General features: G+C 39.5%; 2 protein-coding genes across 5 annotated transcripts in view; one reads left to right on the top strand and one right to left on the bottom strand.

Moving 5' to 3' along the window:
* Positions 1-1,431, top strand: part of VRK2 (VRK serine/threonine kinase 2) — a 45,551-nt gene extending 44,120 nt beyond the window's left edge. The window contains exon 14 of the mRNA XM_074578546.1: positions 850-1,431. Within this exon, the coding sequence (XP_074434647.1) occupies positions 850-1,092 (243 nt within the window). The 3' untranslated portion in view covers positions 1,093-1,431. The remainder of the gene's footprint in view (positions 1-849) is intronic.
* FANCL (FA complementation group L) overlaps positions 514-12,793 on the bottom strand; it is a 30,342-nt gene continuing 18,062 nt past the window's right edge. For all 4 annotated transcript variants that reach the window (XM_074578547.1, XM_074578549.1, XM_074578550.1 and 1 more), the window contains exons 7-14: positions 11,870-11,938; positions 5,438-5,588; positions 3,779-3,862; positions 3,119-3,164; positions 2,948-3,029; positions 2,027-2,143; positions 1,670-1,741; positions 514-1,188 (exon numbers count right to left, since the gene is read on the bottom strand). In XM_074578547.1, the coding sequence (XP_074434648.1) occupies positions 1,153-1,188; positions 1,670-1,741; positions 2,027-2,143; positions 2,948-3,029; positions 3,119-3,164; positions 3,779-3,862; positions 5,438-5,588; positions 11,870-11,938 (657 nt within the window). In that variant the 3' untranslated portion in view covers positions 514-1,152. The remainder of the gene's footprint in view (positions 1,189-1,669; positions 1,742-2,026; positions 2,144-2,947; positions 3,030-3,118; positions 3,165-3,778; positions 3,863-5,437; positions 5,589-11,869; positions 11,939-12,793) is intronic.

Genomic DNA, 12,793 nt, shown 5'->3' with positions numbered 1-12,793 from the left:
AGGAAAAGCTGATACTCCACTATGATTGATAGTGCTGCATCTATGTATAATAGTTCTCACGTGAAAGAGGAATAAAACAGGAAGACGGGAAACTTTATTAGAGAAGTACAATTTAGGTTAGCAATTTTTACCAAAACGATACTGCTAAGGTTGAAATTCAGTGGGATGTATTGCTAACAAATAACACATTGTGAAGGAGATCATGGAAAGGAAACCAAAGGTGGAAACTTTTCTAAGGGACGGTGGAAAATAGGGTCATCTCGGATACACGAGACACAGAATCGTAGTGTTTGGGGATTCTTTTCAGAGGTGGAGATCAAAAAGGTCAGCTAAGACATTGTTCCGGAGACCTAAAAACCCCCAGCCACCACCCTGTCCAACTGGAAGAGAAAGCACACTACGGGCATATTTGTGCGAGCTGGGATACAGCAGCAGAGCTTTTGTTTCACTAAGAAATGTAAAAACATTTATTACACAAATTAAAACGGCAAATCAAACTTCAGAGTAACGTCTAGGGTTTCCAAGCTGAAACTTTATTAGCAGGAATGCTGTAAAGACAATACAGTAACATTTTTTGGACACAAGTTTAAGATACAGAAGAACTTCAGCTGTTGACTTCAGTAATTGATAAATACAGCGTGTGTCTCTTTAGACGGTGTTTAATCACACCTAGTGCAGCACACTACATAGCCGAGATACAACCTGCAATTTCCTGCAAATTCCAGAGTTAAGACTTTGTAACAATTGTATTGCTTTCTCTAGGATAACTTAGAGACCTAGATGGCATCTTTGTTTTTCCAATTCACACTCATTTATTCAATATTATTATTACTTTTTTTTTTCCTGCAGAAAGACACTGCAAGAGAATTACCAGCATTTGACCCCCAAGCAATATTCTCACAACCCAAAAAGAAACACGATCAACTCTTAACTCCCGATCATCCCGCATGGTTGGAAGGAAGCGGTTCTGCCATCACTGCTCCTTCTCCATCTCTTGTATTTCGGCTTGCATTTGCTGACGAGACGTACCACTACAGCGTAGCCATACTCGTACTTCTGCTACTAATCGTACTTTCCTTGTTGTTTCTTTGATGTTCCTCTTCCGATGTCTTCAGCGTAAGCGCAGCGCTGTCCCCATCGCCCAGTTTTTTCTCAGAGTTTCTTCACTGAAGATTTCAGTGTCAGGGGCTTGAAAAAGATTTTTTAAAATAACACTGTCAATAGCTATCTCTTAAAGGCAAGTTCTCTTAAACTTTCCACATCTGCACTTCATCGTTACATATGCACTAGACTATTTGTACAAGGCTGCTTTGTCTTACCAGTGTTAGGATTCTTGGGGGTTTGTTGTTGTGGTTTTGTTTTGGTTTTTTGGGGGTTTTTTTTGGAAACTGGATCTTTGCAACAGCAACATTAAAAAGGTATTATGAAGTACAGGGGGGCGTGGTATTTAATTACTCTGACGCTCAGATGGCGATAACTGCTGTGTCTTTGCGCTGTTTCAAAAAACCTTTACTAAAATACCGATGGACTAAACACAGGGGAAGCTGAAGTCTTCCTCTCTTCATTCCAATGTGTAAAGGGAAGATAGTAGCCTGTTACAGTTTTTGCCGTTATTTAATCTACCACACGCTATTTAGTTCAACCACTCGCTTTCGTTAGATTCCCTTACCTTATTACAGTACGGACATTCACCAAAGATGACATTAAAACTCTGTCTGCTAGAAGGAAGACCTTGTAGCCACTGCAACACAAGGAAGTGGATTAAAATTCACATTTGTTTCTTATCAAATTTAAGAACGATCTCCTTAGCAGGGTTTTTCCAAACAGAGTTCATTTGATCGAGACCTGACACGGTGCGTGTCGAGTCAGAGTCTGTATCACCCAGTGAGGCAGGTTCCCTTCCCCAGGGCCTTCTGGAGGAATCGTGGGTGGGAAGACAAGAGGAAGCACTGAAAGTTCAGTGTGCAACGCTTATTTTCTAGAATCTGCAAGTCGATGCAGAAGTCTGTCCCGTTAATTACTTTACCTCGTACAGGCAAGTCTGGTGAAAGGGCTGTCCGCAGCGGGGATCGTCGCACACGTGATCCGGAGTAGTGCCGTTGAGGCGATAGGCGTAGCAGATCCCACAGTCCTTAGCAAAATCCTGAGAACACAACACCTTTCACTTGGCGGCCAAGGGCAAGGGCGAAACAGGGCTGGTAACACAGGCAACGCCTTCAGCTGTTTGTCTTTGCTTTTGCAGCTTTTGTTACTTACAGTCACTAAATATTTTTGCCTTCACTATCTGTGTCTACACCATTAGGGTATGAAGAGCGAGAGTAGTTGCCAGATGTACAAGACTTTGCTAGGTTTTATTTTATCCTCTCACCAAATTACATCTAGTTTGACGAGCATTTTCATACTTTTGGGCCCCACTGTTTCTTTTTTATTAAACACGATGATTTGGCGTTACATTTGGACGTCAGATACAACGCCTCACAGTCAGACATTAACTTAAAAATTTTACAAGTGAAAGTGAAGCTAGTAATCCCGCGGTACGGCATTGTCAAAAATTAATTCCAACTTTGAAATGCACCGGTATTTGGATGGCCTCTTGTCCCCTCTAAGCAGCTCCACCTAATTAGAACTTAAGTCACCAACATCCATAACAGACTGTTTGGATTTTCCACATCTCATTAGCTACTCTGGAACTTCCTCTCTCCTTTTTAATAGTGCAGCCCGTTATTAATCGCCTTACTGCTATGAAGGCCACAGGAAGGTGCGCACCTCTAATCAAAGGTTAACAAGCTCTGACAATTGTTGCTTGAAGTTCAGACGTCCTTACGGCAATATATTAATCCAATTACCTCTCTCTGAAGTCTCTTATTTTTGCTGGCAGTTATGAAGTGACCATTTAAATTTTACTTATTGAGAAATAACAACTGATCATTAATAAAAAGCAACTTACACTTTTCTCTATCACAGCACGAGAAGGAAAATCTATTTCCAAGAGGTCTTTCAAGTTTTGTAATAAACTGATTTCTGGATCCCTGCAGGTGGGAGATAAGGAGAGAAAAGTCAACACTAGGAATGGCAAACACTGTTTCACTTTCAAACCGACGTTATGAAAGATGCTTACCATAAGTGCATGTTGTTGTTCAGCTTCATTCTCAAAGGGTTAACCGCTGCAAAACACGTACATAAACCATTATGTCATCTTGAGGATCCTCTTCACTCCTCCCCCCCCAGGTTGACCTCGGATTTCAGCACTGAAGGGGGAAGGCATGGGTTGTTTTTTTTTAAATTATTTCAGGAACCCAAGTCAATGACTGCTCTTAGGTTTTTGTTTTGGAAATTCTTTACACTAGTACTTGAAATATCAGACTGTTGAAGATACGATCCTGTTTACCTTAACTAGTTGGTAAAAAGCTCTGGGACGCAGAGTAGATCTAAAGGATTTCCAAACACTATTAGGACATATGTAATTCTTTTTTTTAAAGGAAGTATATTAAAATACAAGCACGATTGGCTGATCATCTGTAGGACACAGGGTTCCCTCTAAACTGTGCTAGGAAGGCACTAGAAAAAAGCGTGGCGCTCGGAGCAAACCAGCACGCTGTGGCTTTAGGCTGGTAAAAACCCCGGCATCTCCTGTGCGCAACAGCCCTACGCGCACGGGCAGCCGAATTCCCGGCCCTGCTTAGGTACAGTTTCCCCCGGGAGCTGATGCTGGTATCGTATCTGCTCCCCGAGATCCGATTCTAGAAGAGAAACAAACAGTGTTTGTGCGCTGCCTTACCGTGATCTGCTCCGAGGAAATAACACTCGGGGAGCATGTTTGGATGCCGAGGGTCTACCTCTATGTTCACCGAGACGTTGGTCCCTACAACGAAAAAGCAAATAACTCATAGGGGAAGTTTCCCTTTGCAGTCAAGTATTTGGAAAAGGAAACATTAACTGGCTTTTAAAAGCAGTTTTAAATTGGTTAATTCAGGGTGGTTTTCGTTACAACAAATACTAAACAAGTTGGTGGGTATCCAAATTAATTCTACAAAATATCAGCACATATTAAATACTTAAATTTCAATGGACTGTAATTAAAAATGACAACTGATTAAAACATCCTGCCAATCTTGCATTTCTTATAAACCCCTCTTAACCTTAAGACTTAAACTTATTTCTGAATAATCAAACTGAAGCTAGATGACATAATCCATTTGAAATCTGAGTGAAATTTTAAAGGGAGTAGAGTAATGGTTATTAATTCCTCGTCATCTTCTACAGTCAAAAATAGAAGCATCACGACAATATTACGCAGTAAAAGTCAGTCCTCTCCACAGCATGCCCCTGGACTGACCGAACAGGGGCACAGGCATCTTTCGGAAACAGCAGTTCTTTTAGAAGATACCCCGTCATCCTCATAAGGTTACTACTCATAAGGGGTAAGCAGCTCAAAAATCTCCTGCATCCAGCTTAAAAACCTCACCGCAAATTAAAGTAAATAAATAAAATAAATAAAAACAGGTGAAATCCAGTGTTTTTTGTAAATAAGGGGTATGTTAGCCTTGCCCTCCTTGAAGAAACTGGGAGGAATGAAATCCACACACACGTTGTTGTCCGACTCAGGCCATTTTCGCGGGTTGCTGGACTTTTTCTGTCCCTCCCGTGCACCCCGCTATCTCCTTCCCGCTGCAGGTTTCGGGGACAGCTGAGGTCCGCTTTGGTCCATTGTACGCTCTCCAGATTTCTACAGTGTGCAACTGACAGGGGGTTTCAGCTAAAAATCGGAACTCTTCTTTCAAAGGTAACGTTTCCCCCTGTATCTGCCCGTGGCAAGTTTCTCTTTGCAATTACAAGACTCCTTCTCCTATATATATTAAGACCTTAAAATGCCAGACATCAGCATATGGATTACGGTACTTTTTCAGAGGGTGAACACTGTACGCCTCTCACTTCCTCTCTTCTCTTCTTTGTCCTTTCCACCTTCCTGTTTTAACCCCCTTTTTTCCCTTTTGGCTGCACTCTAATATTCCTTTCATTCTTCCCGGACAGGATCAATCTAAAGTAATAGTCTGTTAAAAAAAAATGGAATTTGTGAATGAGATCAGGGCTTCACCTAAGCTGATTCTTCACAAATACGGATTTTTCTAGAGTTATCGTGCAAGTCCTCAGTTTTGACAGTTACATGTTCATAATTTACAAATACACACTATTTTCCTGCAGAAACTTTCATTTTATGTAACACCATAAAGTGTAATTAGCTTCCTACACAGGTTCGGTATACTCCGGAAGGTTATTTTTTTTAATACGCAGAGTAAGAGAGTTGCGTCTTGCTGGTTATAGGCGCCACTTTTCATTGTCCCACCTCAAACAAGCGCCCTCTAATTAGATAAGCAAAGGGAAAGAGCACCCGAGTTTTACTTCTCAAACCCACTGTATTCCTTCAAGTCTTCCCTACCTATCGCAATTCTTCTTGTTGTAGCCGCCCGTGCGGGGTTTTCTGGCTCAAGCACCCACGTCTGCCCATCGATTTCATCCATGGCATCCCAGAATTCTTTCAGCGATTCTAACGCCGCCAGGAACTGATTATAAATGTCTATTAAGGAGTTCTAAGAAAAGAAGAAATTTAAACAAGTTTTGTATAGTTTCCACCTACAGCCACATAGAATATTTAAAAACAAACTGAATTAATTTAAGAAATGTTAAAATCTAGTAGCGTAAAACGTTAAACTTCACATTTCTTTGCTGAAGCAAGCCAAAGGAAGACTAGCTGTATCCCGAGCGCGACGTACATTCTCTGGTCCTGGTAGTTGCAACGTGGTGTGATATACACACATCATGCCTGGATTCGATACTGGTTTATTACTCTTTTTCACAAAACTTCTCTGAAAGCCGGTGACAACTATTAATTTGCATTCTAACTTGTAACAAACCACCGTAAAATTAAAGTAAAAATCATCATTATCTACTATTAAACTTCTAACATTCTGAGATTTCGTCTCTACTTCAGCTGAGCAACACGGCCGTGGTACCAAATAGAAATACACCAAAATACCCACATAACTAAAGTAGCGTATTTATTTTTTAAAGGCTCTAAGAAATGTAGCCTAGCGATGTCATAATTATCTCAAAATTAAGCAGTATAAAAACAGGTACTTAACATTAGATTTCAAGCCATGTAAATACGGTAAGAGAAGGAGAAACCGTCTAATAATCAGAGGATTACACTCAAGGGATTTCAATATTTGAGGGTGGATTAGACGGAATCAGAAAAATCTTTCATTATACAGGACAATACAGAGAGCAGCAATGCGAAAGATGTTTTTTTAAACTCGTCGGGGAGCACAAAAGAAGTAGCTGTTTCTCCGGGGAAAGACTTCTTTGAGTAGAGCGAGCGCTCAGCAGGCAAGTTAACAGCTTTCCAGAGGGCACCAAACGCCAAGATGCATTTAGGGAAGGGAAAGGAGGTGAAGAACGCAAGAGGGGAAAGGGGCGAGGTCCGTTTGGAGCAGTGCCCACGCGGGGTCCGCGCCTGAGCTCAGACGGAATCCGTGGGGGGAGCGGGAAGCGCGATGAGGAGGCGAGTGGGAGAGCCGCGAGAAGGTGGCTTGGTGGGAGACGAAGCTGCCACAGCACAAAAGGGAGGGTGGCCAGAAACTCGCCAGAGGCGGCCCCGCAGGGCGAGCGAGGGGGGGTGGTGTGTGGAGACAGACTCTTCCCAGAGAACGCCTTGCCTCAAATTGTCTGGCAGCGGGAAACTCGAGAGTAGAAAAGAAGAAATGGCTTGGGAGCACCGAAGGGTATTTTGAAATCGCTTACAGAGAACAAGAACACAACCGAACCATTCAAGGTGCGAGGACAAGCAGGAAGGACAGGAGAGACCGCCGAGACTTCTGCAGCTGGCGTAAAGGACGTTTTAAAAAACCAAAAAGATGTCCCCGGGCCAAAACCCATCTGAAATCTGGCCCTTGGTACAAGTTCTTGGGGTCAAAAAGAAAAAGCAAACTAAATGTTTGGTTCGTAGAGAGGTATTTTTCTATAAACACCTCTATTCTTTCTTTTTTTTTTTTTTAATTTAACTATAAAACATGGAACGGTTTCCTTTAATCTTTAGTAATTATGTTCTTCCTTGCTCACCTGGTCAAAAAGAAGCAAATTATATGAACATTCTCAGATTTATATGTAACAAGTTTATCTATTTTACGCACACATATTTTAGAAAGAAACAGCGTCGCTTAGAAATAAAATGCTACATTTTTTCCTGCTGTTATTAAATTATATTAAAGTAGGAAAGCACTTAAGCAGAAAAGTGTGAATACTGCCAATCTCCAAATGTAACGCTTATTATCTTTAAAAGCATTTTGTTACTTTTATAATACCTGAAGTGATATAATAGTGTCAGTCACTTAACCACATCTTAGAGTATAATATCTTCATCTTAAGTACTATTATTTCCAGTATTTTAATAATTTTCACACAGTCCTGAAATGTGATCTTTTGTGCTCTGATGACACTTAAATTAATAGCATAATTTTCTGGTACTTGCAACAGTTGCTTTCCATTTTGATTTTTTACATTTTTCTATATCACACACAGATAAATCCTCTAATAATCATTTTTATCTTTATCTTCCGGGAATTCAAAGGGTTTCACTAGAAAAAAGAAACATCAAGGGATTATAACCCACAGATAAGTTTTAAAATCCAATTAATTTTAATACTAATTGTAATTTTTCAATGATGTTCCTTAAAAAGGTAGTTAAATCTTTTTTTTAACGCGCTGTTCGTTTGATCTTATTTGCATGCTTCATTGATGTTGCCAGCTGTCTCCTGCTCTATACATAAACGCATCTATAGCTGTTTAACTACATCACACGCTTGTCACGCAAGCCGTGAAAACTATAGTATTCCTTTTTATTTGATTAACCAACTAATTTTTGGTCATTGCCCGATACGCTTTTAGAGTGCGATCGTGCGCTTGTTTGTCTACACTACACCGAGATAGTTGTTAATAACGTCAAACAGCGCAAACTCTTTGTTTCTTGGGAACCTTTGTACAAACGCATTACAATTTTACAATTTGCATGAACTATGGCAAATATTCTTTGGAAAATAAGACACTCATAATTCAGGGTAGCATCACTCGCAAAGCCAAACTGGTTACTCCATCCAACATCTGGACGCACCCGTTGCCGAGAGGAACATACCGTCTCTTCTACCAAGAACAAGTCCCTGGAGTTTTGCAACACTTTTGTTTCCATTTCTGCGCTCTCATCTCCATCTCATCACCGGTAGCTCCCCCTGCCAATTCCTTCCTTCTTTTTTTATTTTACTCCAATTCAAACACTTTCCCCAGCTTACCCCTATTGCCCATACGCCGTTTCCTTCAATCAAAGGAATGAGGAGGACTGAAAAGAGAGTCACTCTGCTCTTGGGTCTTATTTCTAGAGCCACGGAAAGTCTCGAGTCTGTGCCTACCAGAAAAATCCACGAAGCCTTTCAGCAAGTTTCCAGAAATGCTATAGGTATATATTTCAAACAGCCACTGCAAATCCTGGATAAACTAAACATTAATTAAATGATAGTAAGAATGTTCTAATTCAGGTAAATACAGCACATTTTATTAAAATTTATTTTTTAAAAAAGATTAAAATATGATCTTTTTTCTGAGATTTTTTTGCTAAAATTCTTCCTAGCACAGAATTTTCTTATCCAGAATTAAAACAACTGCGAAGTCTCCTAATGGAAAAGGTAAATAGCCTAAACTATAGATGCTGTTACTCGCTGGCCCTGTAGGAATTCACAGACAGGATACAATTTAATAAAGTCAACAGTTGTTGGATGGAAAAGGGATCAGCTGCCATCACCGAAATAATTTTTGATTCTTTAGATTTGTTTGGAAACAGTTTATTTCTCACAAACGATAGTTTAACAATTTCCCCCCTCCTTGGCAGAAAGCAAACTGAGACCCAACACTGAAATCTTTCTGAAGTGTCTTGTCAGCCATCTCTGGGGCTTGTATTTATAGACGCATATAAAGCTGGTGTCTGTGAAGCTCCTTTGCTACGAAAAAGCACAAGTATGATGCCTTTTACTGTGTTTTCATCAAAATAACTGAAGAATCATTTCATTCATAGCTGTACCTTCTGAATCTCGTATTACCGTTTCATCGCTGGCTGGCTGCATGACCTCATTAGTCATTAATTTCCACTCTCCCGACCTTCATGTCGCCAACCAGGTGGGCAGTGGGCAGTCTAGGAACGACACCCTGACGTGAGGGCAGCAGAATATAGATGCACCGAAACCGCAGAAGCCTGCTTACGGCGTCTGCTGAGATGTGGCGACAGCGCGTTTATCGGGTTATTTAGACAAAGAATATAACGGGAGTAAGTCGATGTTCTTGCACTTGTCATTGAGAAGCACTCTGCATTTATTTGGCACTTGTAACAGTGGCAGCAGCAGCATTGCCCTTGGTGCTGATTTCTTACTACTCTAAAATGTCTCCTCTGCGCCAGAATACACTGGCTGTTGCTGCTCATGCTGTGAGACACCTGCACTGGCTACTAGGCTTGTCATGACGCACAAAACCCTACCATCTTCAGCTTGACATTGTGCAAGTTATAATTATTCATCCAAATGAATATGTCAGAGCAGCAGCAGCAGACCTCTCATCAGAGCAAAAGAAAAATACATCAAAACATTATCAACCCAGCAGGAAGACAGGGACCATAAGGAAAATTACCCATTTTTAATATGGATGCCATAAAGCCATGTCTATTATTATACGGAGATTAAAAAAAAAAAAAAAGGAAAAAAAAGAAAGAGGAAAAAAACCCAGCCACCCAACAACCCCTCAAGTTTAAAGTCCACGAGCGCTGAAAAGAACCTGAAACAGGCAACATCACACACACGGGGGTGGAAAAAAATAAATTACCTGAAAGCTATTTATATTTTCTTTCTTAGGATTTTATATTCTAATAGCGCAATTACATAATTTTAGTGAAGCTTTGTCAGTTTTTACATTAAAGATGACCAACAAATATTAAAATTAAGACCTATCAGTATCAAAACTTCACGTTATTTTGCTAGAAAATAGGCGTAGTGTGTTCTTTGTCCCTTTTAGGAACCAAAATTTTAAACCGCTTGAGGACCTGCCGAATTCTGCTACCAATGCTGTTTCAGCATCCGCTAAGCTTAACCCTTATTTTACCACGGCGCAGACTGCTCACAGCAACGATTTCCATGCATTTTGAAAATAAATACCATTTACACAATTACTACACGCAGTTTTTTCCAGAAGCGTTAGGTTCATGCCAGCCGCGCAGATAAGGTCAATTTTCAAAACCGGCTGTACAATAAAGCATTTCCAGCAGCACAAGGCCCGGGTCGCTGGTACTTGGTCCAGTATTACAGCAGGCCGTCTGCAGCTGGAATCAGTAGCTCACGATTTCAAAACAGAGTCTTCAGTTATGTACAAACACCTATTGTTCTTGTTTTCAAATAGTCCATAGGTCATTCGAACTGGACAATTATTTTAAGATCTCAAGCATTAGAATGTCATATTTTTAACATTAGATTTTTGCTTGCTTGTGGTGTCAACATTAATACATTCACTCCCACCTTTAACTCGTCAAAGGTGGCCACTTCATATCATGTTTTTCAAGAACATTTTATTAAAACAGAAGTCCAGCTAGTAGCTTTAAAACGACTACCAGTAAACACAGAGAAGCAATGACTGCCAAGGATATTTGAAATGTTGTTAATTTGAGGCACTGTACATTGCCAGGCTGTAAAATTAATAAAATACTATTAAAAGTCTGTATAAAGTTCGAGGTTAGAAACAGTACTTGAAATCCTGCCTGTAGTATATGGAATCCAGTATAATTTAATGGAAAAATAGTATCATCTGTTTAAATTGTTCCAAACCATACCGGTGAATCAAAACCTAAAAATACAGACGACACTAAATGTCTCTTTCACTTGCAATGGCCCATTCTTGCAGGTATTCCCTCAAGCACTCACATTGGAGGATCTGAGGTGACACACGAAACCGACAGCTTTGCAGGCAAAATTATATGCCCGTCTCAAAATCATTCTGGGGCGACCTTTCAGCCATGGTCCCTATGTAAATTTAGTACCATAAGACAGGCTTTATTGATGGGTAGAAATCCTCGCGAGAGTTAAAATTATGAAATGCCATAATTTGTGTAGAATCTATTTTCCCTGAATTAAATGAAATTAAACATCAACTATTTTCTAGAGATAACTCAAATTAACTTACATCTAAGTGGTCACATTTAAATCCATTTAATCAAGTACACACGCTCTATTAAGGAAAAAAGATACATGACATAATGCAAGAGAGACTAGAAAAAGACAACGGCTCTTGGTTCTTTATGTTACCAGTATCAGTTAAATTATGAAATCAGATTTCTCTTAAGCATTTTCCTGTTGTTCTTTTGATCGTAGCTGAGAAAGTTTTGTTATGTTATGGAAACTATATGGGATATCAAACGGGGAGACCGCATTTTTTCAATGTCTGTCAATTCAGAGGGTGCTTCTTTTCTGTAAGACACGGTTTCTCATGCATGCTTTTTCCTAATGTCTCCCCTAAAGAGACTTCAGATGTATGAACAGCTTAAGAAAAAACCAGCTAGCGTGAGTGCAAAGCACGCAACATGCAAGGTATATTTATATGGCAAGGAAAATACTTAAAACACTACCATAAGGAATATGGAGTTCAGCATTATTACATTGACATAAGCATGTGTAAAAGTTAAATGCACACAGGGAAAAAAGCTGGAGTTAAAGAAATCCAGCCCCTCATCGCTACCTACATATTGCATATGTATCTCAGTCCGTAAAAAAAGCTGTGGAGTACGGCAGTTTACCTGTGGCATCCAAGAAACAGCAAACTGAACAGGAAAATCCACAAGGCAGTCCGGTGGTTCTGTTGGATACTGAAGGAGGGAAAGAAAACACAGTTTTTCTTTTAAAGTGATTTAAAAATCAGACTGATACTCAGCTGCCAAATTTGATAGCAAAATATGAACACTTCAAGCATCTTGAGAACTTGGCTCTTAGAGGAAACAGTATGTAAATCATTTTCAGAAATAGTTATGAATGTTAATTATCATTTAAAGAAGAAATCTACATGTAAACAGTTTTTATAAATCAGCTTTTAGTAAGGGCAAGAGAATCAGTTTTATGTGTTCAGTGTTCACAAAGACACATTAAAAAAGAACTGAAGACAAAAAAGATCAAATATTTAAAAAAAAAAATAATCTCGATTACCTCTACTGGATAGGAGAATGTAAAAAACCAAGCAAATAAAACCAACCCTCACGTGAGTCAAGAACTAATTTTCATTTAAACTAGAATATTTGCTCCGATTGGCGACATTTTTTGTTTTGAAACTGAAATAATCAAGAGTATGTATATAACTATTTAGAAAGAGATGAATGAAAATACCCAAATGACCACACCCAGAATTAAAACAACTCCCTGCCCTAAATTAACAGGTACCAGTGAGGAAAAGAAAAAAATGCTGCATTATGAAAACTGAAGCTATAAAAGGTTTGATAAGCCCAGAAATAACCACTATCCATTACCCTAGTAAACCTATTGCTGTTCAGCATCCAAGATGAATTCTGTGGAAAAAAATGGTTTTTACTGAAAAATAAATGTAGCAAAGGAAAGAAACATCTAATTACAAATAAATGGTGTCCTTTCTCAGAGCACCTATCCAAAATTTTATTCACCTAAGAAGTTGCCTCCTTTAGTCCTATGCAACCTTTCAAATTCTACCAATGATG

Source organism: Larus michahellis, chromosome 3 (assembly GCF_964199755.1).
Source record: "Larus michahellis chromosome 3, bLarMic1.1, whole genome shotgun sequence".
Taxonomy (NCBI): domain Eukaryota; kingdom Metazoa; phylum Chordata; class Aves; order Charadriiformes; family Laridae; genus Larus; species Larus michahellis.
The sequence above is the reverse complement of the archived record's forward strand: the minus strand, read 5'-3'. Positions and strand labels throughout refer to the sequence as shown.